Source organism: Dermacentor silvarum, chromosome 5, assembly GCF_013339745.2.
Source record: "Dermacentor silvarum isolate Dsil-2018 chromosome 5, BIME_Dsil_1.4, whole genome shotgun sequence".
Classification (NCBI taxonomy): Eukaryota; Metazoa; Arthropoda; class Arachnida; order Ixodida; family Ixodidae; genus Dermacentor; species Dermacentor silvarum.
The window spans coordinates 38,183,436-38,211,434 of record NC_051158.1 but is presented as its reverse complement, the minus strand read 5'-3'; the positions used below and the strand labels follow the sequence as shown (position 1 = coordinate 38,211,434).

Sequence of the window (27,999 nt, the reverse complement as noted above, 5' to 3'; positions counted from 1 at the left end):
TTAAAACATAAAAGAAAAAGTGCATGTAATAAAATGAAGAAGGGTTTATTCAGTTTGGTCACAATCCTTTGTGATTAACAATAAAGGCACTCTTGGTCCCAACAAAAATGCTGTTTCAAACAAAAGAAGCCGAAGATCAGAAGATCACCCGGCGCGAAGCAAACGAGCCCGAATTCCATAACTGAAATGCCCACATTTCGAAAATAGAAGGACTCCACGAAAGATTCAATGCATTGAATACAGGCCTGCTGCTTCCTGTACAGTAAGATCACCGGTCCACAGCGACACTGAGCAGAGGTGCCAAATTAAGCACACACCACGCCTCCGCTGGATGGCAAGCTGCTGATTGGTCTCGAGACCTGCCTCGAGACACAAAGTGCACAGATTTGGCAAGAGCTAGGAACTGCGAAACTTGGACAGTGCAACCGCTCTCCAGTTGTCATCCCAGCGCACTGCTTGCCACTTGTGGACGTTGGCCCTGAGGGAGTCGAGAAGCTCTGTTGGCTTCGGAAATCCTTGAAGCAGGTCCTGCGGCAAACACGAAGCCAAGTTCACCGCTAAGAAATGTCGCCTTATCATCGAAGCATATCATATTCAAAAGACCAAAGATGCGTGCAATGAGTCATTCACCAATCTCTTTAACTGAGAAAGAAATAGCACCCCTCGGCAAGTGGCAATCCTTTTGGTGTTGTATGCATGTGACCTTTGGAAGCATTGTTGTGAGACTACAATTGTAGGGGGCGCGATAACATTTAATTTGTTGCTTTTGATGAGTGTGAGATATATATATATATATATATATATATATTGCTATGCCTGCAATAAATGTTTAAGTGTGAGTCTAGCACCAGTGTTTGTTTATTCTTTTTCTTGTTAAGTTGCACTGTTTTACCTCCATGCATAAAAAATCCGCCACACATAGCAATGAAGCAATACATAATTGGAAATAAAGATGATAGGAGGCCGGGGACAGAGATGGCCGTCACCGGTGCTGTCTAGGTCAGTTACTCCTACAGCTTTGCAATGATCAGGGCCTGTATTCACAATAAAGTTCCTATGCAAGAAATGTTTCGCAAGTGCAGGGGCATGTCAATCGTGATGTCAAGCATATCATTAGCAAAGGTGACCGGCCAATGGCAATCAGCCCTTATGAAAGAGAAGCTTCGTAAATTTGGGTTCACATGCCTGGGCAGGTTTCAGCAATGGTTCAAAGCATAGCGAATCATTTGGGATCAGACTTAGGACCGGATGTCCGACCATAACCTAACCTAAGCTACGCTTCGAAGACGCATCATCAATTGAATCAGCCAGTACCTGTGGTCGTTGCCTGTGCTGACTGCCTTCTTTCTTTAATGTTTCAACAGCTTTCTGCTTGCTAAAAAAGGTACTGAATTATGGCACATCCTAAAAAGAAATAAAAAAGGCTGCTCTTTCACAGCAAGCATGATTAGTACCACGAGCCAACGCTATTGCTGAGCAGAAAGCGAGGGGGGGGCATGGCTTCATCTTTCTCAGCTCACACAGTAAATGAAAAACTTATATAAAGCTGGTCAATCACAAGCGTAAGTACTACCTGCTAGAGTAAATAAAATATTAGTACATAATAGTATTCATATGAAGCCAACACACACAGAAACCAAGGAAAGCATAGGGTAAATTACCAGTTTTTTTATTGAAATGTACAAATGATAAAGTAAACAAATATAAATGTGGACGAAAAAGACACCTTGCTGCAGGCGGGATCCAAACTCATGTTTTCGCATTACGCATGCGATGCTCTTGCCAAGTGAGCTCAGCGATGCCGTTTTCCCGTCCGCTTCCTCGGGTATTTGTATATGTGTACAATATCTAGCCCTGGGAATGTTAGCCAGTGCCACAACTCGTCGCAATGGCAGAGGATGTAGAACATCGTTTTTCATCGCAGGTGTCGCATACTATGTGAGCTTGGGAGAAGGCATCTGGCCAATAAACCCTCAGTTGCTATTCGAAGGCATCAACACTACCGGAGTCAAGACCCTTGCTATGTAATAAATGGGGAAAGGGAACCGAAAGGCAATGTACATTCACCATGTGTGTTCAGATCCCTTAAGGTTCAGTTTCTGTTTTTTAACAGAGGAGCTGTTTAAGCCGGCCGTAAGTTGTGCCACGAGCCGCAAAACATCACTGAGTGATAAGTCACCTGGGTTTCCTAGCAACTACCTCGCAGAGCAGCGTGTGCTTCGCCTCCTCTCCGTGCTTGCACATGTTGCCTTGACATGGGACGTTAAGGAGAGGGAAGGAGAGCATGCACGCGGCGCGCGCAATGCTCGGGAGAGGGAAAGAGAAAATGAGAGCGAGAGAGAGAAAGAAATTGTGGCAGCACCAACGAGGCAACGTGCAGAGCTGCTGCGTAAGCCATCCGCATTTCCCCGTTTCCCTGCGTTCGCGCCAAACGCATGCAGCGTCCGTGACTGCAGCAGGTGCCTCTGGTGTCGGCTCGGCAGGTTTCGACCCGCCACGCCCCGCCAAGTGTGGAGGCGCAGATTGGCCTTGATGTCACCGGGGAGATAAAGCTCTGAGCCATCACGATGGTAGCATAACTCTCGTTGACTCTGTGGTGAGTACATGAATCCTTGACATGGGACAACCAAACAAGATCCGGACACCCGAAGAAGCCGCTCATCTTGAGGCGCGTTGCGCGGGCAAACGAGAATCTGCGTGGCGGCGGCAAGCCGATTCGGAATACCGTGCCTAGCAGCACTTGGCATTTCCTAGCAAAACTTAAGCAAGCCTAGTAAAACCTGTAAGAAAAGCTAGGTCGATCAACAGCTCCGCTGTTTACTCCAACCTTGCACCACTAGTGCAAGCTACCCAAATTTTTTTTTTCTTCATAAGAACTGATTGTGAGGGTGGCGGAGACAACAAGGATGCATAAGAGGTAGACATTGACAACAAGCATGTAGGTTTATAAAATTTCTAATTTGGGCTTACTGAGTCAATACAATCAAACCTTCTTAAAAAAGTTGCATATGACGTGACAACCTTTTCATTATATTCGATATTTGTTATAAGCATGCATTCGTTACGTCCTGATATCGCCGAGATACCTTTTAGATTTACTATGTTACACATGGCAATTCATTATACATACCTGAGTTTGTTATGTCAAGGTTCGACTTATTTATGCTCTTATAGAGTACATGTATCAAGCACATCTCGAGGCTTTATGCATTTTACATCGCTTGAACTAGTTATCTTGATGCATTCAAATGAGACAAATGCATGATGTTTTACACTATGTTTTATGCTTTGGTTAACAGATAAAAGCAGACTTGCAGTACTCACACATATCTGCTGACACAGCTCACTGCTGGTCTCAAACACCAGGCCCGTCTCTCCCGGCTTGACTAGCTCCCTCAGGCTGCAACCACAATGCACATTCACAGCACTCAATCTTTCATCACCACACAGATGCCACAGATCTGATAAAATTGCAAGTTTAAACAGCATAAAAGGACAAAGAGAAAGACTCTGTTGACCACCGAAAACCACTTTGCGGCTGCAAGTGACCGCCGTTTAGTCTGCAGTTCCGAAACCTCATGCCTGGCAACTATCCCATTTGCAGTGTCTCACCATGGGTAGTCGATAGCGCAGACGGGTAGACCGCAACCGAACATGTCAACGACTTTCATCGGCAGGTCCAGCTTGCTCGAGGAGGTGTGAAGGCAGACGCCAAGGTCCGCAGAGCCTGGAACAATCCAGTTGGTTAGTGCACAAGCCAGGTTTTTGTCTGTCACAAGAATACTCAATGATATGATAAGGACAGTAAGCAAGGTGGTCAGAAAACTGACCAGTGGATTAGCTAGACACCAAACTTTTTGCTAACTGTGCGTGCCTGAGTGAGGCCAACTTTCAAACACTCGTGCCGCTGTGAGGCTTTCCGTTCACTAACCAGTCATTGTTAAACATTACACTATGCAAGGTAATCGAGAGTACACAGCAGTTAACATACGTTTTTACTACACAGCGTTACTAATAGCATTACAGAGGCTGCATGATACCAGTCACTAAACTGTAGCTAAGAATTCTAAAATTTGTGCTGCCCTCTACCGAAAGAATGCGCCAAATTCTGCAATGAACGGCCCAATTCCCAAAGTTTTTTCTCTCACAGGACTCACTCGCTATTGGCGGGCATCACCACTACTATTTTTATATCATCGCAACTGGTTGGCATAGGTTCTTACAAACCTTTCTGTGTACAAAAGGATTAGAGAATATGTGTCCAGATTAAGAGTTTACAGTTGAATATCGATTAAATTGAACTTGAAAGAGGCTGAAAACTTGTTAGAATAAAACAATATTTGAAATAAGGAAATCTCGCTTAATGAGGGACTTATGTGCAGAGCCGCATGACACAGTGTGTTTTCAATGTGTTAACGCACGTGTAACGAGCTGCGGATTACAGCGCAGACTGATTTTAAGGACACGAATTGGGCCGTAAAAATGTCGGAAAAATTTAGGAGCACGAAAAAAATTAATTTCGATGGTAAAATCAACTTGGTTGTTTTGTTTTACAAGTGCAGCACTGCGTAAAATTCATTTAGAAAATTTTTCTTCAAGTTGCGCTTCATTAAAATATTTACTTGAAATTTTGTCACAGTCAAAGCAGCGGGTGCATTTCATGTTTGCCACTGTGCATCCCGATGTGCGTTGCTGCTAAGTGCAGATGTGCATTTGACCTTAACTCAGCGACATTGTCAGCTTGGAGTGTTTTACACAAATTGAGTTTCCGACTCCCAAACTATAATGAACATGGATATACAAATTATTGGATAAAATGCAGTAAATCAAAAATGTTTCTCGCTGATATTACTATGTAATGAATTACGCTATAATGAATGCCAGATATATACCTAATGAAGGTATTTTCGTGGCGGTAACAGGGTTTGACTGTAATTGCATCTAACAAATGAGACTGTCGGCACAGAAACTAACTAAAAGGCAAAGAAACCCAATGGTATTGTCTCAGGGAATTTCCGCAGCAAAATGCAGGTGTTCACGGTAAAATCTGTGTGGCACCTGTGGAGTGTCAAAAATTTTTAGCTCAACTCGATAGACTGCTCCAAGAAAATTTGGCCTGTACTAGGGTTTTACCAGTTTTAGATATTTACATGATTTTTTTTAGTGCTTTTAAACTCAACACCCCGTGACTGTCTCTGTACAGCGGTTGCTCACATTTCATCTGCGTTTAAACTCTGTACTGACCCCCCTGCGTTTTACCTGTGAACTTTCCAAGGACAATGCCATTCAGATTTGGGACCTCCTATTGATTGGTTTCTAGTAACTGAACGTTCAAGTGCTCTGCCTGGAATGCTAATCCGGATAGGCTCCGATTCCACCACATGGCGAAATACGCCATCTTCTCAATTCAAATGGCTCGCAGTGTGAGGCTACATGCATCCTTTCCGACTCAAAACACCAATGTGGTGGAATTCGCTGACGTGGTGCGATTAGACGGCGTCGAGAATGACACCACCGGTCAAGTTCGTGTGTTGTCGCAGGCTGACTGTTTGTCTGCAAGTGACGTGCAATGCAACCGCTCCTGCAAACAGCTCAACTAAGACCATAGCACGCATACACTAACAAACAAGCAATGATGCACATTCTTCAGGGCCTCTAACCAGAGTAAGCAACAGTGCACCGAACGATGGAAGACAGAAAAAGAAGAGACGCACACAAGCATGGACCCATGGGACACACCTTGACCCCTGAACAAGTTTGGCCATTGCAAATATAGACAAACATGGTGTGTAGATCATGCACTGACGATCCTGTCTGCAAAGTATCAAGCTGCACGACGCAAAAACAGCTGTAATCTCAAATGAAAACCCATGTGCTTTTCCTATCGAGGGAGCCCCGTTTCTTGCTGAAGTTTTAAGGCCACATGCATAAGTGCCTCTACTTGGGCCAGACGTACTGACTGCAACGCCACTGATCATGGCGCCTGACTTCAGTAATTCAGCCAATGCAGAATGCATGAAACGACCACTGGAAGTACACCTTGCAGCAAGAAGAGATAAAAAAATAATAATAATAAAGACGGGGCTAGCAACGTAAGCGTTATGTGGTCTCTCAGCTCCAGTATGGGAGAAGACGGGGAAGGAATGCTGCTTGTGGGCGCTAGTCAAGGAAGGGGGAAATAAAGACTATGTTGGCTGTGAAGCTCGCCTCCTAGCACCATGATGATGTGGCATTTCAGTTCCTCCTGTCTTCACTAATACTGAACCAATTCGAAAATTTCTTGAGGTAAAATGCTGCCTAGGTGGCACTCTACAGCATCATCCAGTGTACAAAAAGAATGTTTGATGAGGCCCGGCCAGGAGCACTTTAACATTCTGTGAGCTCGAGAAACCTGAGTCATGACACAGGCATGCTTCTCCTGTACTAAAGGGTCTGCTCAATGATACTGAGGAAAAAGAAAAATTGAAATGACAGTAACCGCTCTCTTCAACTGACAGTAACGAATAGAAACCAACAAAGACAGTGGTCTCGTATGTTCGGGTTCTGCTGTTTTGCATCGGACAAATCTTGCCAACGCAATACAAGCACATTTTCAGGGCTGTCGTAAGGTTCACATAATCCACACCTTACTGCGCATGTCCGCACTCACCCAGCATCTTGGGATAGTCCTGGGCCGACAGCCAGGGCGCCAAGAACTTCACGTGCGCCAGTGGGTTGGTGCGAATCAGGGACAGGTAGTGCTCCTTCTGCGGACCCTTGCCTGCACAAGCACTCATTGCCATCTTCAAATGCCTCTCAAAGGTGTAACACAGCTAAGCTTACTTTTCACTTAATTGGTTTAGGGCCTACTAAGGGAAGTGGGTAAGAGGAAGGGGGATAGGGCCACTACGGAAGGTGAAGTTCTATAGGAGGTTAAGTGTGTCTCTCTCTAACACAAGCACGTGGCCGACACCATTCCTTAGACGACGTCACTGCCTCAGGCCGACAGAGGTCCCTGTTGTGCAATATTGTCGGTCAGGTATTCTATTACAGTTGCTGCTCACACAATAAAACACCATTCTGTGTCTATGTTCAATCGAACTTTGAATAATGAATCTCCTTTTTTTGGGAGTTTCGACTAATGCGAGCCGACTGTATTTTTAAGCAAGAATAAACCGATAAAGCTAACCTTGCAAGTGGTAAAGGAATCAGACAATAACTGATACACTGAACTAATATAACAAAAGCACTAAAAGTACTAGCTCTCGGGAGACGTTACGTAACAAACTCCACCAGCAGATGAGATTGAGCAAGATTAAAGGTGTGGAAAGCGATTTTTCTTACCGGTGATGACGCAGAACAAGTCTGGGAGGCCACTGTCACCCTGCTCCTTGCGAGTGCTGTACTCTGCAGCAATGCAAGATATGCACTTCAATTATTTTCATAGGCATAGTTGAGCCTAATTTCTCTTAATGATAGTTTTTTTTTTCTGTGTCTTCATCAAAATCAACAACTGCAGATTTCGTTACTGCTAGAGTGCCTTGTGTGTGCAACTGCTTGCACGTCTGATCACCAAGCTACTATAATGCGACAGCACGGTTATGAAGAAAACACCCGCTCTTCAGTCACAATGCTACATTCATCAAAGCAGCTCATTTTTCTGACAGTAATGGCATGGCAGGATGTGCGGTTAAACCGGATGTGCATGCTGGTCAATGGTGATGACTGGACAGGGTACACTATACCCTCAGTCGTGCTTCGACCACGCCCTCTGCAGTTTGCGTTTTATTTTACGCCGATAGTACACTTAATCTACGAGATCTACAAGAGCAGAATCTCATGGACTACTTCTGGGGAACAGCAGATGAATGCGATGGTGTGTCATGATAATTGTATTAATGTTCACAATCATCTTCTTCCTCTTTGAGTTCCCACAGCCGTTACACACCCAAGCGGCTGTGACACAGGTTGGCGTCAAAGAGGTTGCGTGAAGAGCGGCACATACACAGTTTCACATAACCAGCGACCCGAAGTTGGTTGGGCGGTTGGTTTCGAAGCTGGTTCCCTCGGTACAGCAGCCCAATGTCCTACCCAACTGACCGTTGACCCAACCCGTGACCCAAGTTGGTGTGAAAGAGGTTAGCCGAGGACAAACGGACATACCAAAAACTGGGTGAAGTTCCTAAAGAATGCTAATCGCATCAAAAGGTAAAGAGAAACAAATGTGGACAGAGATGTGGCGGCGCAGTAGCTTAATTGGTAAAAGCACCAGTTTGGTCCCCAGGAGCAGCAAGTTATCTTTTCATCCACTTTCATTTCCCTGTTGCCTGGTTACTTCTACGTTTCAGCTGAACATAACAATCAACATCCCCCATGCTTTATCAACCTTCACTGTCAGCTACAAGACATCACACCAGTACACATGCTCGCTTGTTCTCACAAGCAGAAGTTAGAACGGAAGCAGAACTCGACTGACCTTTCAAGGCATCTAGGAGCACCGAAAAATCTTCGTCCTCTGCAACAGGCAGGAAATGTACCATGGTTATGCAACACACATAAAAAGGACACCAGAGTATGTTTTTTATCACACATGTTAAGTGCATAGAAAGTAGCATTGAGATGCTGCCTTTTTCTACAGAATTCCAATCCAACTCTGAAGTGAATCATAACGAGTTCTTCATTTTGTCTTGCGGCGATGCTAATGAGAAACGCTCAATCAGTTCAGCCTGACAAAGTATGCCTTCAAAACTATTTTAGTTAATTTTACAGTAATAGGTTTATCAGAAAAAGATAAAACAAGGTCACACTCCCATTTTTGTTACCACTCCTGGCTGCAACTCCACACTGATGCGTCGGTGTGATGTCATAAGTTTCAAATCATTTCATTGCATTTCAGTTCTTGTGGCACTGTAAAATTACCTGAAATTTTTCAATTTCAGTCTCTGGCTCCTTTAGAATACAGTCAGACCTCTTTATAGCCAAATGGGATATAATAAAAAAATAAAAAGTAAGTGAAACTCCCCTTGAAATCTCCATAGAGATTCATATTGCAGTACATGCAATATTGGATATAATGAAGTAATGGCTATGACGAAGTAATTCTGGCTCTCGGTTCAGCTTCATTATTCCGAGGCTTTACTGTACAACGTATAACCCATCTTTATCAATATAAAGTTAACTAGGCTGCAGCAGACACGGTCAAAATCTATGATTTCACGGCTAGCTGGCACAGGGGAACTTCCAAAGCGGCACTGTTGCTCCATTTTTCATTTTTGCATTCTTTTCTTCTTATCAAGCCTCCTCTACAATAAGAGTGGCTTTTTCTGGGCAGTACTGTAGAACTGCAATTTACTACAGCCAATCGAACACTAGGCTTTTTACGTCGCAATTTATATCTCGCGCCCTCTTCCCTAAAGCTTCCATTATATGAAATACTAGTAAGGTCTAAACTACAGTATGCTTCATCAATTTGGGGTCCCTCTACAGCACAGCTAACATACTTACTTGAAGCCATCCAGAGCCGCTCTGCACGTTTCATTGCATGCAATTACTCCCGCAGTGCCAGTGTATCCGCCATCAAAACTAGCCTTCATCTGCCAGACCTATCGTCAAGAAGGAAACTCGCCCGGTTATCACTCTTTCATAAAATGTTCTATACTAACCCAGAATTAAAAAATGACCTTTTTATATCACCCCCTTATATTTCACTGCGAATCGACCACAACGTCAAGGTACAAGTATCAAGTTGCCGCACAAACCTTTTCTTCAATTCATTCCTGCCCAAGACAGCATCCAAATGAACCGGATTGCTGGCGACCGAACCGGATTGCTGGCGACCGAGGTGGTCGCCAGCAATCCGGTTCATTCATCCTTTCAGACTGCTGTATCTAACATTGTATAATGATCACCACTCCTCTCTGTAACGCCATCAGGCCACGGAGAGTATTTTAAATAAATAAATAAATAAATAAATAAATAAATAAATAAACTCCCATTATTCGACTTTTCGTTATTCAGCATTATTCGGACTCGCTGGGAAGTCCTGGTGACAAGCCACATGTTGCTATATATAACAGATGGTGCGATCGCCTTCTCTGGACTCGGTGATGCAATGACAACCAATTCTTAAATCACTATTTCCAAAACCAAAATCACAGAGCGAATAAACGACGACAAGGAAAACGCAATTTATGAATTGCCCGTCATTGTGTCACTGGGTGCAGAAGAGTGCGCGAGCGCCATCCATCTGTTTGTCATCTCCGCAAATCGATTAGATCGTTGGTGTTCAAAAGAATGATGTGGTGTAAGGAAGGGCAGCATATATTATCGCTTTCATTATATCCTTCCTTTTACCGCTATAAATATGAGAACGTATGAAAAAGTCAATAGTTGCTAGTCGTTTTTTGTATTGTAAAAACCTGTGTATCTGTCCGTCTGTTATTCATCTTGTACTTTCAAGTCAGTGCGTTGTCAAAATCAATACAACCATTGAATTGTGCTTTAAGAGCAACAGGCAAAAATACATTATAGAAGACGTCAAGCAATAAAAAAAGGTTTCGATTCGTTTATTTCACAGCAGTTTATTAGTTTGACTGTTTGGATAATTTGACCAAATTTTGATGTCCTGCAAGGGTTTAATTAATGGGAGTCGTCTTTACTAATTAAGCTCTACTTGAACTTTCTTTTTAGTGCCCCTTTAGTGAGTTCATGCACTCTGCAAACTGAAGTAAGAGGAACCGTCACAGAACAGTCACTGAGCACCTTTGGCGCAAGTTGCGAGGAAAGCATTGCGCGTGCGAGTTTACGACAAGTTCTAGCAATTATGAGACATTGCAGAGTGTAGTTTGTTAGTGAATTGACAAGTCGATCTGTTAGACAAACAAATGTCTCCTAAGCATCAGCCCATCATGAAAATTCCTGAGCACGAGGAAGCCTCCAGTTTATCTGGAGGAATATTTACATGAAAGGAGCACTGAAACTTATTTTTAAGTGGCAGAAACGCTAGCACATGTTGGGAAACACATACAAGATATTTTAACTTGGTATACTAAAGTCAGTCCCGAAATGCGCGTTACTGAGCCAACAGATTGTCTGTCCATTGCGATGTAGCGGGTGCTCTTCGTCCTAGATAGCTTCCACCATATTTGCGACATTGTGCACGCAGCCACTGTACTGATTCAAAACGAAACTACTGTTTGCCGCAACTACTGTGGACGAAGCCGCGGTCACTATCGACGCGGTCATGGATGGCAACTACACTGTTCTATAGCATGCGGCTGACGCGTGCACCGAGTAAAAAAAATTATTGTTTGCTGCAATGCTGCAACTGCTACGGACAAAATCGTGGCTGCTATCGGAACGATCTTGGGTGGTCAGTATGCAGTTATGATGGCATGCGCCAACGAGGTGTTGTGTGCAGCGGTAAACGTAATAATAAAGGCTATAAAGGCACAAATAGGCGCAAAGCGTTTCAGCGCTCCTGTCATTAATGTACAATATTCGGTGATCATTATGGAGATGCGGATCCTGCCGCTTCATGTCATCTGGACGCTATCACCACTTTAGCTCTTTTGCATCACGTCACACAGTTGCGACGCTCCGCACTCACCAAGCTTCGAGAGTTGTTCAAATTAACTGGTGTAGAGCCAAATACGTCCAAATTAACGAGAGTTTGATTAAATTAAATAAGGCATACGCCTGCTGGGACCAGAGGACGAGTTCAGATTATCCGATTTTCCAAAATGAACGAGGTCGAACGAACGAGGTTTTACTTACTGTTATAGCACACTATTTAGAGTGTTCTGACTGTTGCCAGCATTTGCCCTCTAATGTTTAGAAGGCTCGGAACTTCATTTAACAAAATAAAAAAAAGTGGACAATTGAAAATCTCATTAAGTAATGAAAAGTTAGCGACCCGTATGCCTTAAAGAAAAATTTAGTGACCTGTCCAGCTGGTACTGCTGACGATGAGAGCTGGTCGATCGGGCCTCAGGGTTGCTGTACTGGAGTCAGGCGTGGCTTGGGTGAAGATGTTTCCTCCATCAGCCTCGTCTGGTGCATCGCTGGTACGAGCCAGCTCCGGATACTCGGTGGCCAGACGCTGGAACAGGGCGTGCCGTTCCTCTATGCCTGTCGGTTGGAATGTGGACGAGGGCTTGTCGTAGAGGACATCGGCTCTGAGAAAGAAAAAACGAAGAACAAATACAGATACACAAAAGCATATGGTGTCAAGGACTCTGAACAAATGTAGTCGGCTTCCAAACAAGACAATGTGGCCCCACATGAATGTGGAGACTTGAAATAGTCAACTGTGGTCAAACATGGGAAGCCCCGGGCCGGAGCAAATGCTTCGACAAGACGATTTGATCTTGGTCAGTGGTCGCAGCAGTGCTTGTGTCAGTCGTTGCGTGGTCGTCTCGGCATAGCTTGTGGTATGACGCAGAGTGGCCGAATCATTTCGACCCCAAGTGTAACTTTCACATGCCATGTGGTCTTCACAGGCGTGATTATATGCACCTTCATTGCATTTACTTGAATGTCACTTTCACAAGACATCATTTATATTATCCAGCACTCCATTCTGTTCCAGCTGCATTGTTGACTAGGATTTAGATCACTGAATCTGTATTTGCAGTCACTTAACAACCTCAAGGGCTGTTTTGAAGAAGGCTTTAAACATCTGACACGACACGCTACTTCAGCTACAAGACGTTCTTGTACTGTGGCAATGTCCTAGATATCTACTGCGCCCCACTAAAACGCTTATAGTATTCCTGCGGTATACTGGCTTCAATAAGATTCTGTAAATTACTTTTGTGCAAGTCTACTTGTGTTATTGTGTGCGTGTGTGTGTGCTTTGTTTTCATTTGTATCTCGCTCACTTTCTTTTATTCCTCACAATCTCACATGGAGTACCATGCCAGACCCCCTATCGGTATAAGACTAATCTCTTCAAATGTCGTTAACCTTTCCTCTCTCTCTCATCAAAACAGTTGCGCCGGACAAAGGCTTCTGTTGTTCTACCACTGCTTACTGGTAGAATAAACTCGCAATAACAATTCGAGCTGTGGTTCCTTATTAATTCAAGCGCCTCGGTGACCACAAATTAATTTTTTGTATAAACAATCAGAAGGTTGAATTTACAGAAGTTTAATGAAACGTGACCCAAATCAAATCACCACTTATTACATGAGCAGGCAAACATTGTTGCATTAGAACAGACATTACCTTTAACAATTATGTGAGTTAACATGCAGTAGCAGGCCTAGGTCAGCAAAGTCGTTTATGAGCACTGTCATGTTAACAGACAGTGGAACGAAAGTGAAAACTGACACATTTACCGACAGCTACCGACACAGGAACAAGAGTAGAATGTGACACAAAGACACAAACAACCGTAGTGACTTGTAGCGCACGCATATCCATGGGTTGAAGATGGCATAAAGGCAGAGTTCCAACCACAGGAGACAATGTTGCCACTGGCAATACGACTAGTCCCAACTTTTACCATTTTCACCCACCTAAATACTAGCTGCTTGAGTTGGCCAGCAATGTTGCTGCGGTTAGCTCAATGGTGACTACCGCAAATAAAGCTTTAATAATCTGGACAGACAGTAAACTCTCCGTATCAGTGACACAACTGACTGAAAATGGTAGAGAGCGTGCTCTGGCTCACTCAAAATCTTGCTAATTGCATGACAGAAGCAAGAAAAAACAACAAAATTAGTAGCTTAGCTTTAGATCTGTCACTATTACAGAAGTTTCAATTCCTCAGGTACTAAAAAGATTAAGCTTGTTGAATGACGCCCCTCCCCCCCCCCCCCTCCAAAAAAAAAAAGAAGCCTGGGTAGACTCACTGCACTCCCCAGTTGGATTCCAGGTCCTGCTGCATCGCTTGAGACACACAGAACGCGCTCTTCGCCTTCTTGCCAAACGTTTTCTCGCACCTGCAAATAGAAGCCAACCACAGATCTGTGAAATAACGAAGAGGTGTACTGGAAATTGAAGCACTGTACCAGCCGCATAGACCGGGGCCTTCAAGCCAGGGATGGAGATTTGGTTTATGCATTCACTCTACTTTTGTCTAGATGTAGCGAGAGCATGACAATGGTCGCGTTGACAGCCTGTATTGGCCACTTGTGAAATAAATTAGCTTATTTTCTTCCAAATCTGATATTTCAGACTTCCAATTCGAGTAGAACCTCGTTCATATGTCTCGGGGAAGAAAATGTGGGAAAAAATGCACTAACTGGGAAAACGTACGTTCCGAAGTCATTAAAAAATTTGGCAAACTCAGCTATAGTTGACATCGACGTAATGCGAACGTTACGCAAATTGTTCTTACCATGAGGCACGAACGCACGCCAAACTGTTGGGGCTCAAGCGACCCGAGACTCGCTTGAGCCCCAGAGAGTCGCTTGAGCCCCAACAGTTTGGCGTGCGAAGGAGCCCTGGGTCAGTGGCTCCTTCAGGAGGGGCATTTTGACAGGAAGTTTTGACGTGCCCACCGGGCGAGAATCGTTGTGGCATGAGATGTCACATGTCGAGCTGCTGGTGATGCCCGAGTGACTCGACACGTGCTTTTTTGATTTCCTATTGCGTAGCGTTTTAAGACGGCGATAGGAAACCGAAATGAATGTCAGCTGGTGGGTGGCGCAGGAATACAACGGTGTCAGAGCGACACACGAAACTCATTTCGTGCTGCCTGCAGCATGAGACAGTGGTGCTTTTGGGTTATCACCTATTAAAAGCGTGCAGGTTTCCAGCGACGCTATGCCATACGCACTGGGAAACAGATAGGTGAAGATGCTTATTGCGATAGGGTTAGCAGCAATAGCTGTGAATGCGACGTGTGACAAACCGTAAAACTTGCTGGTACTGGAAGAAAAAACTGAATTCCAAGTGACCAGGGTGGGTGAATACTGTAGGGAAGCTGCTGTGGCAGGCGCCTACTACTCTCGATCGCGCATGCCTTGCGTCTTTGTCTGTTCACATAGGATCTAGTAGCTGTAAAATGTATCAGGCAATCGCAGTTTGGCGATGTACTGAACATTGGTGCCGAAAGACCGTGTTTTCTGGGAACATATTAACCGGTAAAAAAGAAGATAACTGCAGTGGGTCATTCTTTATGTTCATGATCGTGAACGCTGGCGGCGGGACATCGTACGAAATGGGATTGTATAAATGAGGTTCTACTGCATTCCAACTTTTCTGCAGTTCCCGTCAAGTCCGAGTTATAGTTCGATGACTGTGTTCCACCAGCTCACCAGTGGCAGATGCGAACCAGCAGGTGTCCAGGCCCCAACGCCAGTGCCAGTATGGAGTAGCCGTAGTTGTGCCAGTCAACTACGAGCACCGAGCCTCGTAGCAGGCAGCAGAACCACAACACCGGTAGAGTTGGTATCGACGGGGGATTCTGTCAAAGGAGAAAAAGTTCACCATCATCATCATCGGCCTATTTATGTGCATTCCAGGATGAAGGCCTCTCCCAGCTATTTCCAATCGCCCCTGTCTTGCGCTAACTAATTCCAAGTTATGCTTACAAATTTCCTAATCTCATCATACCACCTATTTCTCTGTCATCCCCGACTGCACTTTCTTTGTCTTAATGTTCATTTTGTAGCTCTTAATAGAATACTGGTTATCTAACCGATGCGTTACGTGTCCTGCCTAACTCAGTATTTTTCTCTTACTGTCAACTATAATATTGGATACGCCGTTTGTTCTGTAATCCACACGGTAGTTTTATTGTCTCTAACTTTACGGATACTGTTTTTCGTTACATCGTTCATAGTGAGGTTCTTAACTTCTCGCACTTTGTTGTTAACCTCCAAGTTTATGCCCCATATGCTAGTACCGGAAGAATGCAATGGTTGTACACTTTTCTTTTCAACGATAGTGGTAAGCTGTCGGTCATGACTTGGTAATGCCTATTGTATGTGCTCCAAACTATTTAATTCTTCTGTAAATTTCTTAAAAAGTAGCATTACGCAAATACTTTAGATTTTGATTCACATTTGATTCAAAATTCACGATGGCCTGAGACGCCAAGTTACACAGGAAACTGGGCCTAGCTACCTAGGGCCAGCATCTTGGAACTCGCTTAGTTGGCCAGTTCATGGTCAAATACAAAACAAGTTAGCACACGAGTAGGCCTAAGAAATTGAAAGCAACAGTGCACCACTACGACACACCACTCTAACGGCTATTAATGGTCTGGCAAGTGCACAAAGTCATGGGTTCGAAGCCTCGGCTACAGCAGCTTTGTATTCTGATTGGGGTGGAATGAAAAAAAAAACATTCCTGTACCATGCTATCAATGCACATTAAAACTCCAGGTGGTTGTAATTTATACAGAGGTCCCCACTAAGGCATCTTTCATGGCTTCTGTGCTGCTTAGGAAAACTAAACTCAGTAATTTAATTCAATTTAAAAACTATGTTACATGTTCTTATAAATATTTCTTTGCCTATTCTTTCTCATTTTGTTCTCTTTTCCTGTTTCAGTCTATTTGATCCCATTAGGGAAAGAAAAAAAAAATTGGAGGACGCTTAAGCTTTGCCTTTAAGTGTGGAACGAAATAGCATTCAAAGATCCCTGACTGCTTCTCATGCTTCCTGGCAACTGCAGCTTACGTAACCATAATCTTTACTGGGAAACGCTGGTGGAAAACGCTATGCACGAAGGCAAGCTTTCCGGTAGAAATACGGCCTCTTGCGTGGGCCGATCTTTTGTTATTGTTTCGCACTTAATATTTCAGTGTGCGAAGATTGAACATAAAAGGCATGCGCTGTCGGTGTTTTGTTTCATTACATTTGTTTTTGGGCTGTCATTCTCAAAATTCTGAGGAATAACTTCGTCAAGAATGCAAGACAAGGTATGAGCAACTTTAGTGATAGAATGGTGTGGCAATATAACCCGCATATACTGCATGACATATAACCTAAATATATACGGAAATTTTCTCTAACGGACAACGCCGACGACGACACAGGATCTTGTGCGACACGGGGCCCTTAATGCTGTTGCAATAATATTCAGTATTCGAAATATTTCAAGCCAGTTCTCTTTGAATATGCACTCATGTTGGCTTATACTTGAAAATTTATTTCTTCAAATGCCGCTAACAGAAAGCAAAACACAGCTTATTCTAGCGTTGAAAGAACACTACAATTAAATTGGAGTCAAACTGTGTTGCCATAAAGCAAAACCTATGTTACTGTCGTTGTGACCACAATAAACACTGACAGATTGATTAATTAGAAGCGAGTATATATATGCTCAATATGAAACTGGACACTGTAAATGGTTGTGCTGTGCCCAGTTTCGAGTGGAGCTCAAGCTCACCTGAACAAGAACATGGCCCGGCTTGTGCAGGAACATCAGGCTGAAGAACAAGGCTAAGGATTGCCATAGCACCTTTAGAACGTATGCTAGCAGCCTTGGAACATCTGCAAGCCAAAGGAACCAACAGAACAACAAGTTAATAGCGTGAAACATGCTGACAGTGGCTCAGATGCCATGGTGTAGTTGCGTCCAGCAAGGGGTTGCGGGTCCGATTCCCGACCGCGGCTATTGCATTCTGACGGAGGTGTACGCGAAGAAGCTATTAATTCAATTAATTAAATTCGGGGGGCGTGTGTTCCAAAACCAAGGTTTCATTATGAGGCATGCCATAGTGCAAGGTCCCTTGATTAATTCTGACCGCCTGAGGTTTCTTGGGCTTTGTGCACCGTGCACCCAATGCACGCTGCACGAGCGGTTTTGCATTCCGCACCTACAGGAATGCAGCAACGGCAGCCGCGATCGAACCAATGACCTTGAGCTCAGCAGCGCAACGCCATAGCAACTGAGCTACTGTGGTGGGTCGCAAAAAATTAAACAATGATTACGACACTCCCTAATGCGAAATTTGAGTGCAGCTGTATACACGTTTTCATTTCGTGATATATTGGCTGGCGCGGACAATCTGTCTCATGCAGCACGTTGCAGACAAAGCAAATGTAGTGTGACTGCCTCGCTAATCTGGAGATCGCGAGAGCCGGTGCGTGGGTGACGCGTGGGCGTGATTCACAGCAGCCGCCGCCAACAGACCTACCAGACGACGCGCGCTGCTCTGGCGCCATCTCGTAGCCATCGTCGCTGCACTACACTTTTCTTCTCACGCTTTCACCGTACCTTCCTCCGCTTTCCACCCCATCGTTCTGCTGCACCTTCCTCGTGTCTTTCATCCGCCGCAGCGCTCAGTGTTCGCCTTTCGTCTTTTGCTGTGCTCGTTCGTTCAGCTACGCCGCCGCCACCAACGCTCGCTGCAGGAGTGGGTGCCTAAGAGCTGCACTCTAAATGTTACGTGATACCAAGCTTTGGTTGCATGTTAAAGGACCTCAGGTGGCTATAATTAATACGAAGCACTCCACTACGACATCCTTCACAGCTCCTTATGAAGTCTCGCGACGTTCAATCCCTACATTTTCTTTTAGCGTGCGAATTAAAAATGAGGACACAGCAGACTACACAATTGTTGACTGTAAATTACACTGTTTGCTTCAGATCATCGTCATATACAGCAACAAGAATTGTGAGAGAAAAACGACATTATGCAAAGAGAAACCTGGTTGCAAGCAATCGAACAAAACAAGACACTGCTAACTGATAAGCTTCAACATGCAATGTAAAACAAAAAAAAAATTAACAGTAGGTCCTTTCTTGACGGACAAACTGAGGGTACGCAGACATATCATGGTGCTCCATACACATTATTCACCAATAGAACCCCTTGCATACTTCATTAACTTCTCGACGAACATAAACTTGATGATGATAAAGCTACAGGCGAATGTCGGTCTGCCTTCTTTAACACTTTTCTCACGTGCAAGGAATGTGAAATGTCGAATCCTCAGACTATGCCAAAACGCAATGAGCACATCATGCTTGCATTTCTGAAAACTAGGTGGCTCCCTCATAAGATGAAGGTGGATGTGTGGGTTGGACAGGACATCGGGGCCTGGCTTGGAACCTGCAGATACAAACAAAGAGTTACAATAAATCATATCAGAGCAGCCAGAACTTTGGCCAAACAATTCTAGACAACAAAAACAATATAAATTTGGCAATTTCAAGCGAAGAGCGAAGCACTAACACCGCTAGCAATTAAAATCGCTCTCGAACTCTTAAGGACCGAGTTCAACTACATGCAGGTGCAAGATGTCGGCATGACACTGCTAGAAAAAAGGAACAATGTCCTGGCTGCTACAGAGTGTCAATACTGGCGTTATGAGGAATGTCATCACTGGTGTTGCAGGCATCGCACCTTGATGGTACACGAGACGTCTCTGTTCTAGTGCAGTTGCTCGCTGCTCGATTTTCCAGCTCTAGGAATACAGTTGTCAAGTGTTCTGCGAGTTGTGCTCTTTTTAACCAATCACGATTAACTATAATGCACTAGTAATTGAATTTCCAGTGGCTCATTGAATAGTGGGTTCAAGTAAGAATTTAATGTCAAGTGGCTGCAGCCTGAACATGGGGCTGGGCAGGCCGCTTAAATGTCATGCAGCAATCGTATCGCTTTCTATTACATGCAAAATGAGGCTGGAAAATGCTAAGACATATTGTGAGGTGCCTCCGAGACTCCCACGTTCACTTCGCCAGTCGCCCGACAAATGGCAACACCTGTCTATCATTCTCCCCTGCTTTCCCGCCTTTAGCTTGGAGAGCTGAGTGAGTGTCTGCCCCGCTGCCATGGAGGACTGTCGTGTTGAGTCGCGCTAGCGCGCGTTAGCCCTTGTATTGTTATGTATGCCTTGCCAACATTAATAAAGACGTCGACCTGCGTCGACGTTACTGCCTCATGCCCAGCCTCAAGCATCTCGCCCCAGCCTCGCCCTCACATTTGGCGCAGTCGACAAAGAATCTTGCCTCGCCGTTCGCTCATGCCGTGCCGCCGCTCCCGCCAAGCCCGCTTAGTAGCCGCCATTGTCTACCTCCCTGCTCACGCCAAGTAAGCGCCATGCCGGGATTGAATTGGGCCGAAGTCGACGCTGCCACCGTCGCATGCTTCAGCACCGAGTTTCTGCAATCCGAGCTCATTCGCCGCGGAATCGACGCTACCGGGTCAAGAGACGACCTGATTCAACGTTTGACAGCGTGCCTGGAGGAAGTTCGTGCAGCGATTCCGAAACCACCGAGACCGGCCTCAGCGCCAGTTTCCTCGACCAGAGTGCAGTTCCATGCCTCGCCCCTGACTCCGACGGTTTGTCAAGCAATACCAGGTGCAACGTCGCAAGTGTATGCGCCCGCCTCGTACGTCCCACCGCCACCGTGGTCCTACCCCACGCCGCCGCTCGTTTGCGACGCCACAGCCATGCCAGCGCATCAAGTTTTTTCGCCGCCACAGGAACCGCAGCCTTTTGTAACAACACCCGGCTTTGTAACGGCTCCGCGGTACCCCCAGCCACCATTTGGAGTGCCATTTTCGCCAATGTCACCGCAGTACCAGGCCCCTTCCTTGCCACAGCTGCAAGTGACAACCATGCCCGACGTATCGTCTACACTGCCATTGTTCGAGAACTGCCACAAGCAAAGTGCGCGTTTGTGGATTCAGGAGATTGAACGAACACAGCAACTCACTTCGTGGTCGCCAGAAACAACCCGCCTCATCGCCGCAAGCAAGTTGAGAGGCACTGCGATAAACTGGCACCTGACTCTTGGCGCGCAGTTCCCGACTTGGGATACGTGGCGTAAAGCTTTCCTGGACGCATTCGCCGACGAGCTGACTCTACTGCAATGGCAGCAGCAAATTATGTCCCATGTACAGTCCAGCTCTCAGTCACTTCGCGACTATGCCTATGCAAAGCTTCGAGTAATCGAGAAATGTCCAGCGCCACTGACGGAGCCTCAGAAGGTGGAATATCTCTTGCACGGCATTCAGTGCGCGGGAACCGCAACAAGCATAGCAGCGCAATGCCCATCGTCAGTAACCAGCTTCATTGATATATGCACCCAACTTGACAGGGCTATGCAACATATGCAGATCGCAAGCAACCTGGCTGATTGTCCTGAGCAGACTCTTCGCAGTCAAAATAACGGGACTACGCCATCCAGACAAGTCTCTTCTGCGTCGTTAATGCCTTCAACGGCACCTCCAACAGTCAGCAGTTTCAAGAAAAGCCATGTGCCCCCGTCCCGCCCTGCCAGTCCTCCGCATAGCCGTCGCATAGCAGATCTACCGCCTGCTGAACAGGAAGCTCAGTACTCGGCTCTGTCACAGCGTTATGGTGTCCCTGCGTTTCGCCCAGGACAGTCATTGAGTGAAGCTGTTTGCTTCAAGTGTCACGAAAAGGGCCAGCTAGCATCAAAGTGCCCAACAAAGCAAGAGACTGTCACACAGCAGCCAGCCACAGCTTTAACATCACTTCATGCAGCAGCCCCTGCATTGCACACAAGCCCTTTGGAAGACGTCCATGGCTCCCATCTGGAGTGTTCCTTCTTTACAGCTGACATTGCACTCTTGGGCCCCTGCGACGCCTTCCCAGACACAGGGTCCAAGATAACTATAGTGACCAAATCTGCAATCAAGAATCTTCCACTGATGCCCTGGACACGCGAGCCCCTAGCCGTTGTTGGTGGATCAAGTGTGCATCCCGAAGGCACGGTCTGCCTGAAAATTACAGTGGGCCCCATAACAGCTCTAGTGGAAGCCGCTGTGATCAGCAATAATGTCTTGCCAGTTATACTGGGTGAAGATTGGTTTCGTGCCAGCAATACAAGACTTGTGTTCGAGCCTCCAAATCCAGCCGAAATCCACCATCTGGCCTCGGGCACAGTCATACAGGCGCACCAGAAGCTGTATCCACGTGCCTCATGCGCAGTAATTCCTCGGCAGTCTTTCCTAGCTCAATGTACTGAAGTGCCATGTTCAGACAGTCTCCAGGAAGCACCTCTCCCAGGAATGGAGACCCTTTGGAAGCCTTTGTGCAAAAGCCAGCCAAAACAAGCCACTGTTGCACCAGAAGGTACAGTAGCCATAACAATTCATCCTGATCGTCCTCCCGCTTTTGTGGCAAAGGACTTATCAGAGATGCAGCAAGTAGCTCTATCTACGACCCTTTCAGATCATCTCACATTTGCTCGTGATGAGGATGACATCAGCCATTTCCAAGGTGTGGAACATTGCGTAGACTTAGTGCCCGATACCGTGCCGTACAGCCGAAGTCCGTGTCGACTTGCCTGTCTTTTTGCATTGCTAGTGCTGTACTTTTTCTTTTTCTTCTCTAGTTGTGTGAGCAGCAACGGCTCATTATTATCTGTCCTCCGCAAGGCCTCCCCAGAAAATCGGCCATCATGGGTAACTAAGTTAGAGGAAGCAGCATTCGCTGTAAACACTACACTCAATACAAGCAATGGCTTCAGTCCATTTGAGCTACTCTACGGGTGCATCCCAAGGCTACCAGCGGAACGCTACCGGCCAGTGAGCAACTCCTCGCTCACAGAGCGTCTTCTGGATGTACAAGCACATCGTACTGAGGCCATGGCTAACTGCGAAGACGCTCAAGATCGCAGGAAGCTCATCTATGACAGAATGCATCGTCCGCATACATTCAGTGTTGGTGATTTTGTGTGGGTCCGCCGCCAACAACGTGTGCTTCAAGGGCTTGAGAAACTGTCCCCTCGCTTCAGAGGCATCTACCGCCTAGCAGAACGTCTTACGCCTGCCACATTTAGGGCCATCCAGGTTTCAAGTCCGTCCACCAGGCACTCTGCTCAGCCAAGAACAGTGCACGTTTCACAACTGAAACGTTATGTGCCGCCACTGCCTGTGAAGTGCCTGGAAGACACAGCGTCAACTTTGTCTTCGTCCTCTGAACAAGATTCGCCTTCGTGCCCTCAGCAGTGCGAACCACCCAGCCTACAGCAATCAACCAGCAGTGTGTCACGTAGCTCAGAAACTGCAGCTGCTTTGCCGCTGAACGCTCAGCACCCAGTCAGACAGCGCAGACCGCCCACCCATCTTCAGGACTATGAAGTGGACTTTTGAAAGTGCTGTGCTTGTGCCTGTTGCAATTTCTTTAGAGTTTGTCTTTGCCTTTAGAGTTTGTCATCGCAATTTTGACTTCAATCCATGTAAAACATTTATTGCCTTGCCTCGTCTGTTACTATTTGCCTGTCATATGCCTCTGTTTTCCTGCCTCGCCATTCATGCCTAGTATTGCTATACATTGCCTTTTGTCCATGTCTAATGTTTTCTCCCTTTTGCCTAGCCTTAGTTGACACTTGTAATCAAAGAGGACTTTGATCATAAAAGTGGGGCCGGATGTGAGGTGCCTCCGAGACTCCCACGTTCACTTCGCCAGTCGCCCGACAGATGGCAACACCTGTCTATCATTCTCCCCTGCTTTCCCGCCTTTAGCTTGGAGAGCTGAGTGAGTGTCTGCCCCGCTGCCATGGAGGACTGTCGTGTTGAGTCGCGCTAGCGCGCGTTAGCCCTTGTATTGTTATGTATGCCTTGCCAACATTAATAAAGACGTCGACCTGCGTCGACGTTACTGCCTCATGCCCAGCCTCAAGCATCTCGCCCCAGCCTCGCCCTCACAATATGTACAAATAATCTATCAATAACATTAACCCCCCCACAGGCATCGACCACGTGGGTGCAACGGTGCCAGAGCCCCCTCCGACCTTTCTTGTGTGTGTGTGGGGGGGGGGGGGGGGCGGTGGACCGCCTCCAAGGGAAGACTTGTGCCTGACAAAGGCACCACAGAAATAATGAACAGACATCAAATGAACCCAGCAAATGCAGTTTTAGAAATTTAACTGCCATCGCAATAAACGTGAGAGGCACAGATAAGAATGCAGCTCCAACGCATTGCTGTAGTCTAAATGACACGAAGCTTGTTTGAGTTTGTGAGGTAACAGCAGTAGGTGATGACACGAGCACAGCTTCATCGTCCGTAGCTGTTAGCTGTCTGTGTCACAAAGACGAAGGTAATGTATGATGCTTGGCTAGGGAAGAATGCTGATGAGAGGTGTGTGCACAGAGAAGTACAACTCTAAATACATTTAAGGCTTCCATACTCCTTATGTCACAGCAGAACGTACACTCATTCTGGGGGATTGGCCAATATTGGGCACACACTCAGTTGTCCATAACCAGTGGGTCAAGTTGTCTGCTCAGCAAGACAGCACCCGTAAAATGGGGGGAAAGGGGCAAAAAAAAAGCTTCACTTTATTAAAAGCATCTATACATATAGGCTATTCACTAACACATAATGAAATGCTCAACAAGCACGTAGGCTTATACCCCTGTCGCATGGTACGTCTAATGGCATTCGCAGCGAATGAGATTACGTGTTAATGCCATTTTTGTTGCTCCTACATGGGCATGGTGAATGACATTCACTGCTAATGGCATTCGCCCATTGAATGAGTTTCCCGAACTCATTCACGCGTGACTTGTGTACTCTCGACGACAGGGGCTTGGCAAAAAATTACAAAATAGACAAGTTAAAACGAAATGTAATATATTTTCAAATAACGATCCAATGTTTACCATTGTATTGTTAACAATATAGCGAAAAGATGTAAACAAGAAGCTCGATTTGTAGGGTTTCGTTATCATAGCAGCCTGCCGATAAACATTGCCATCAATTGCGAATGCCATTTTGTTTACCCATGCAGACTAGGAACCCAAGACGGCAATGACATTCGGTATGAATGTCATTAACTGCAAATGACATTACATATGCCGTGTGACAGGGGTATTAGTCACACTTTTATGATGCCTATAAATTGCCCCACCAGTGGCACAACATCGACAATGCTTACCACTGTAGGCCACCACGTCGACCTCGATCCGTTCTTTGGCGAGAGACAAGGCATGGTAGTTCATGCGCGGGCTGTGTCCAAAGTCGCCGAGGACTACCACGGCCACCCGGCGGTGTCTCGGCGCTTCTTCAGTCATGGCTGGTCATGAACTGCATACAGATATGCCTGCATTACAAAAGAACTTCTCAATAATGTTCCCAAAGCCAGCTTACGGAGAGCCAGCTTACGGAGAGCCAGCTTACGGAGAGCAAGCTTTAAGATGTACCTCACTTATCACACAAAGTTTTTCATTTTTTTAGCAGCATTTCATTCCAATACCAAGTCTAGGTTTCCTATACTAACTGTACCACACACGTAATACAGACCTCGTGAATATACACACCCAAGCATGCACATATATGTTACAGCGCATAATGTAAACTACAAAACTTGCACATTTCGCTTTCACATACAGCTTGAGGCAAGCCACTGTATTGTTTCTCGCATCATTTTTAATGTGTTTACTATAAATGTCTTTTGATGTGTTAAGCTTAAAATAACTCTCTTCCTGTCCTAAATGTTTACCCAAGGCAGTTGAATGAGGCGCGGGATGGGGGGGGGGGGGGGGAGGGGGGGGCGTTGAACATGTTCACTGACGTGTCAAGTAGCCAAATTAGAAGCTATATTTGACGCAAATCATTTGTTGAAGTCCTATACTAATTAAGAAGCCAAGCAGCTGTAAACCGCAAGTGATATAACCTAAAAATCTGGGTAGTGACGCAAAGCAGTCACTACGCCCTTTCACTACGCAACGAATAGCAAAGCGGCTGTAGAACACGCTAGAAAAAGCCACAACACCCAGATATCGAAATCGTGCGTGACACGTACTGCGAACACACAAACACGCGCTGACGGCCCAAGTTTTTCTTCGCCTGCCGAAGACGCCTATTTGCCGAAGGCCTGTCTCATCTGCGGCGGGAACTGCAGGCTGTGCTGAAGGAAGCAGGCCTTGCAAAACCGCTTAGCGTAGAAGACGCTGCAATCGCTCGCGTGGCATACGGCGCGCCGACACACGGAGCAGTGCGAACCGACGGCAAAGCCTCCCAGATCTTCGCCCGCGCCGTCTTTGACGAAGAACACTTTCTCGAGGAACCTGAGACCGAAACGCTTGATGGCGTCGCACTCGACGTGGTACTTCTCTCGCATTCCGCACACGCTGCACACGAAATAGTTGTCTTCTTCAATAGGTCGTGCTTCACTCTGCATTACACAAGTATACACTGACAGGAGCTGCCTGGGTTGCGGAAGATTCAAACTTCACTTGCAGTTTTGATTGGCTAGAATCGCTGCACTACAGTGACCGAGGCACGCTTGGCTAAAGAAATCTTATCAAGGAAATTTGCATGGAAATCTGCACTTAACCTGAGAGCACCAGTCACGCTTTTCAAAACATGCCACGGTCAGCTTTTTCTACACGGCAGACGAAACCGGCGAACGCTACGCAGTTGGCTACGCCGACGACTTCTTTATTGGCTAGTAGCGGCTGCTGGCGTTTTAAGCCGGAAGGCCGAGACGTATTTTCGCTTCGAAGTATGCGAAAGCATTGCCTTCGAGATTTGTTTTTGTCGCTCAAAGGCAACGGTTGCTAAATAATCACGTCACAAGCTTCTTTTTTTTAACAGAAACAGGTGGTGTTTAAAACCTGGCGTTTATGAAGTGTTTCCGGCTCTCAGAATTGCTTTCGCCGCATGCAACCGGCAAAAGCATAACCTTCAAGATTCGAGTATGTTTCTACAGTGGGCGTCACCACTGGGGCCTGGATTTGGACAACTACTATGGGCGTCTTGCACTGGAGTTTGAGGTATAGTAGCGGCGCCTGGTGGCGGCGAAAAACGTCATCTGGGTAGTACCAGCTTGGATAGTATTGAGCCCTGGCTGTGGCGAAGCACGTTTCTAGCCCGCGTTTTGCGTCGATTCGCACTTTTTTCTGCCCTGTTTCGAGTGCGAAAAGACTCGTCACTTCTCACAGATCATGGCGACCAGGCTGCGAGCTGGCCGCAGCCTATAGTTTCACAAAAACGGACTCTCCGTGTGCCGTGGGACGTAATGCTGGAAGCAGAAGACATCGGCGACGCCGATCCGGAGAGACCTAGCTCAGCCTCGAGAAAGCGTCACCGTCGTTATTGCTGCGTCGTGGGCTGCCATGAACAAGACGGCCTGAATCCCAACATCAGATTCTACCGTTTTCCTTCAAGGCCTCACGCTGCGGAGCGTCGGGCGCGCTGGATATCTGCAGTTCGTCGCGCTGCGTAAGCGAAATGGGAGACCGACATAGCAGCAGGCATGGCTGGTGATTCACGATCCGAGACCCGGCCACAGCAACAATTAACAATTCGACCGGTGCGAAGTGGTTAAGTGACCAAGTGTGTGCAAATGACCACAAATGGTCGGGCTGATTCGGTGACCCCACTACGAGCAGCACAGGTTAGAGAGTTGAATGTGCTCATCCTTGACCTCAAGCCAGCACGTTGAGGCAGCACAGCAAGGTAGTATTCATTACAGCACATCGATGTTCGAGCGCTGTCATTAAAAGCTACATCAAGCGAACAGTGCACGAGCGCGCGGCAGCGCGATTCGCACGTACGTACGTTAGTGCGAGCTTATATGCATTGCATCAGTTACTTATCAATTGCTAGACAGATGGCCACTACTACAGCGCAGGCATAACTACTTGTCTAGCGGCAAGCAGTCACCAAAGATTGCAGGAGACCTACCGTTTCGCGGCATGTCGAAAAACCGCTGCCGTCGCGGCGCGTACGATCGTGCGCTCGAGCAGTTCGTACACCGCGGCATGCTGAAAGACCGCTACCGTCGCGGCGCGTACCGTCGTGCGCTCGAGCAGTTCCGTACACGTGTCTGCTTATCGCTGCTGTGAATTCATTTATAGAAAGCATTTCCTCACGTTTGTGCGCCTGAATCTAGCAGCGTGCAAACCTTACCTAATACCTGAAGTTAAACTTCGCAGGAGCGTGACTCGCTTCACTTGCGATTGACACCGCGCGAAAACTTCGCCGCTTATTTCTTGAACGGCGTACACGTATTCGGGTTGCATAATTTCTTGCCTTTACGCAGCATGCCACCCATGGAAAAATCTTCGGCGCCCGATATTCGCTGCAAGCCGTGGTACAACACAACCGAAAGTGGCGGGTCCATATTGTAAAC

The 27,999-nt window shown here is 46.3% G+C and overlaps 2 protein-coding genes across 5 annotated transcripts; both read right to left on the bottom strand.

The window, feature by feature from the left end:
• Positions 1-20: 20 nt before the first annotated feature.
• On the bottom strand, positions 21-26,303 carry LOC119453289 (chitobiosyldiphosphodolichol beta-mannosyltransferase). Of its 4 annotated transcripts, none has more exons than XM_037715319.2 (13): positions 26,200-26,303; positions 24,799-24,947; positions 18,914-18,994; positions 17,326-17,429; positions 15,246-15,394; positions 13,836-13,925; positions 11,923-12,155; positions 8,456-8,494; positions 7,324-7,386; positions 6,650-6,760; positions 3,613-3,727; positions 3,325-3,400; positions 21-528 (listed from the first exon to the last, which is right to left on the bottom strand). In XM_037715319.2, the coding sequence occupies exons 2-13, from the start codon at positions 24,932-24,934 to the stop codon at positions 397-399; spliced, it is 1,329 nt and encodes a 442-aa protein (XP_037571247.1). In that variant the 5' UTR covers positions 24,935-24,947; positions 26,200-26,303; the 3' UTR covers positions 21-396. The 4 variants fall into 4 exon arrangements, with proteins under 4 accessions (XP_037571247.1, XP_037571246.1, XP_037571249.1 ...); XM_037715318.2 differs by having other exon boundaries at positions 24,799-24,963; positions 26,200-26,302; XM_037715321.2 differs by lacking the exon at positions 26,200-26,303 and adding an exon at positions 25,666-25,804.
• On the bottom strand, positions 25,723-26,043 carry LOC119454077 (cysteine-rich DPF motif domain-containing protein 1). The gene has a single exon (XM_037716086.1). It carries the CDS (start codon positions 26,041-26,043, stop codon positions 25,723-25,725), a length of 321 nt encoding a protein of 106 aa, XP_037572014.1.
• Positions 26,304-27,999: the final 1,696 nt, after the last annotated feature.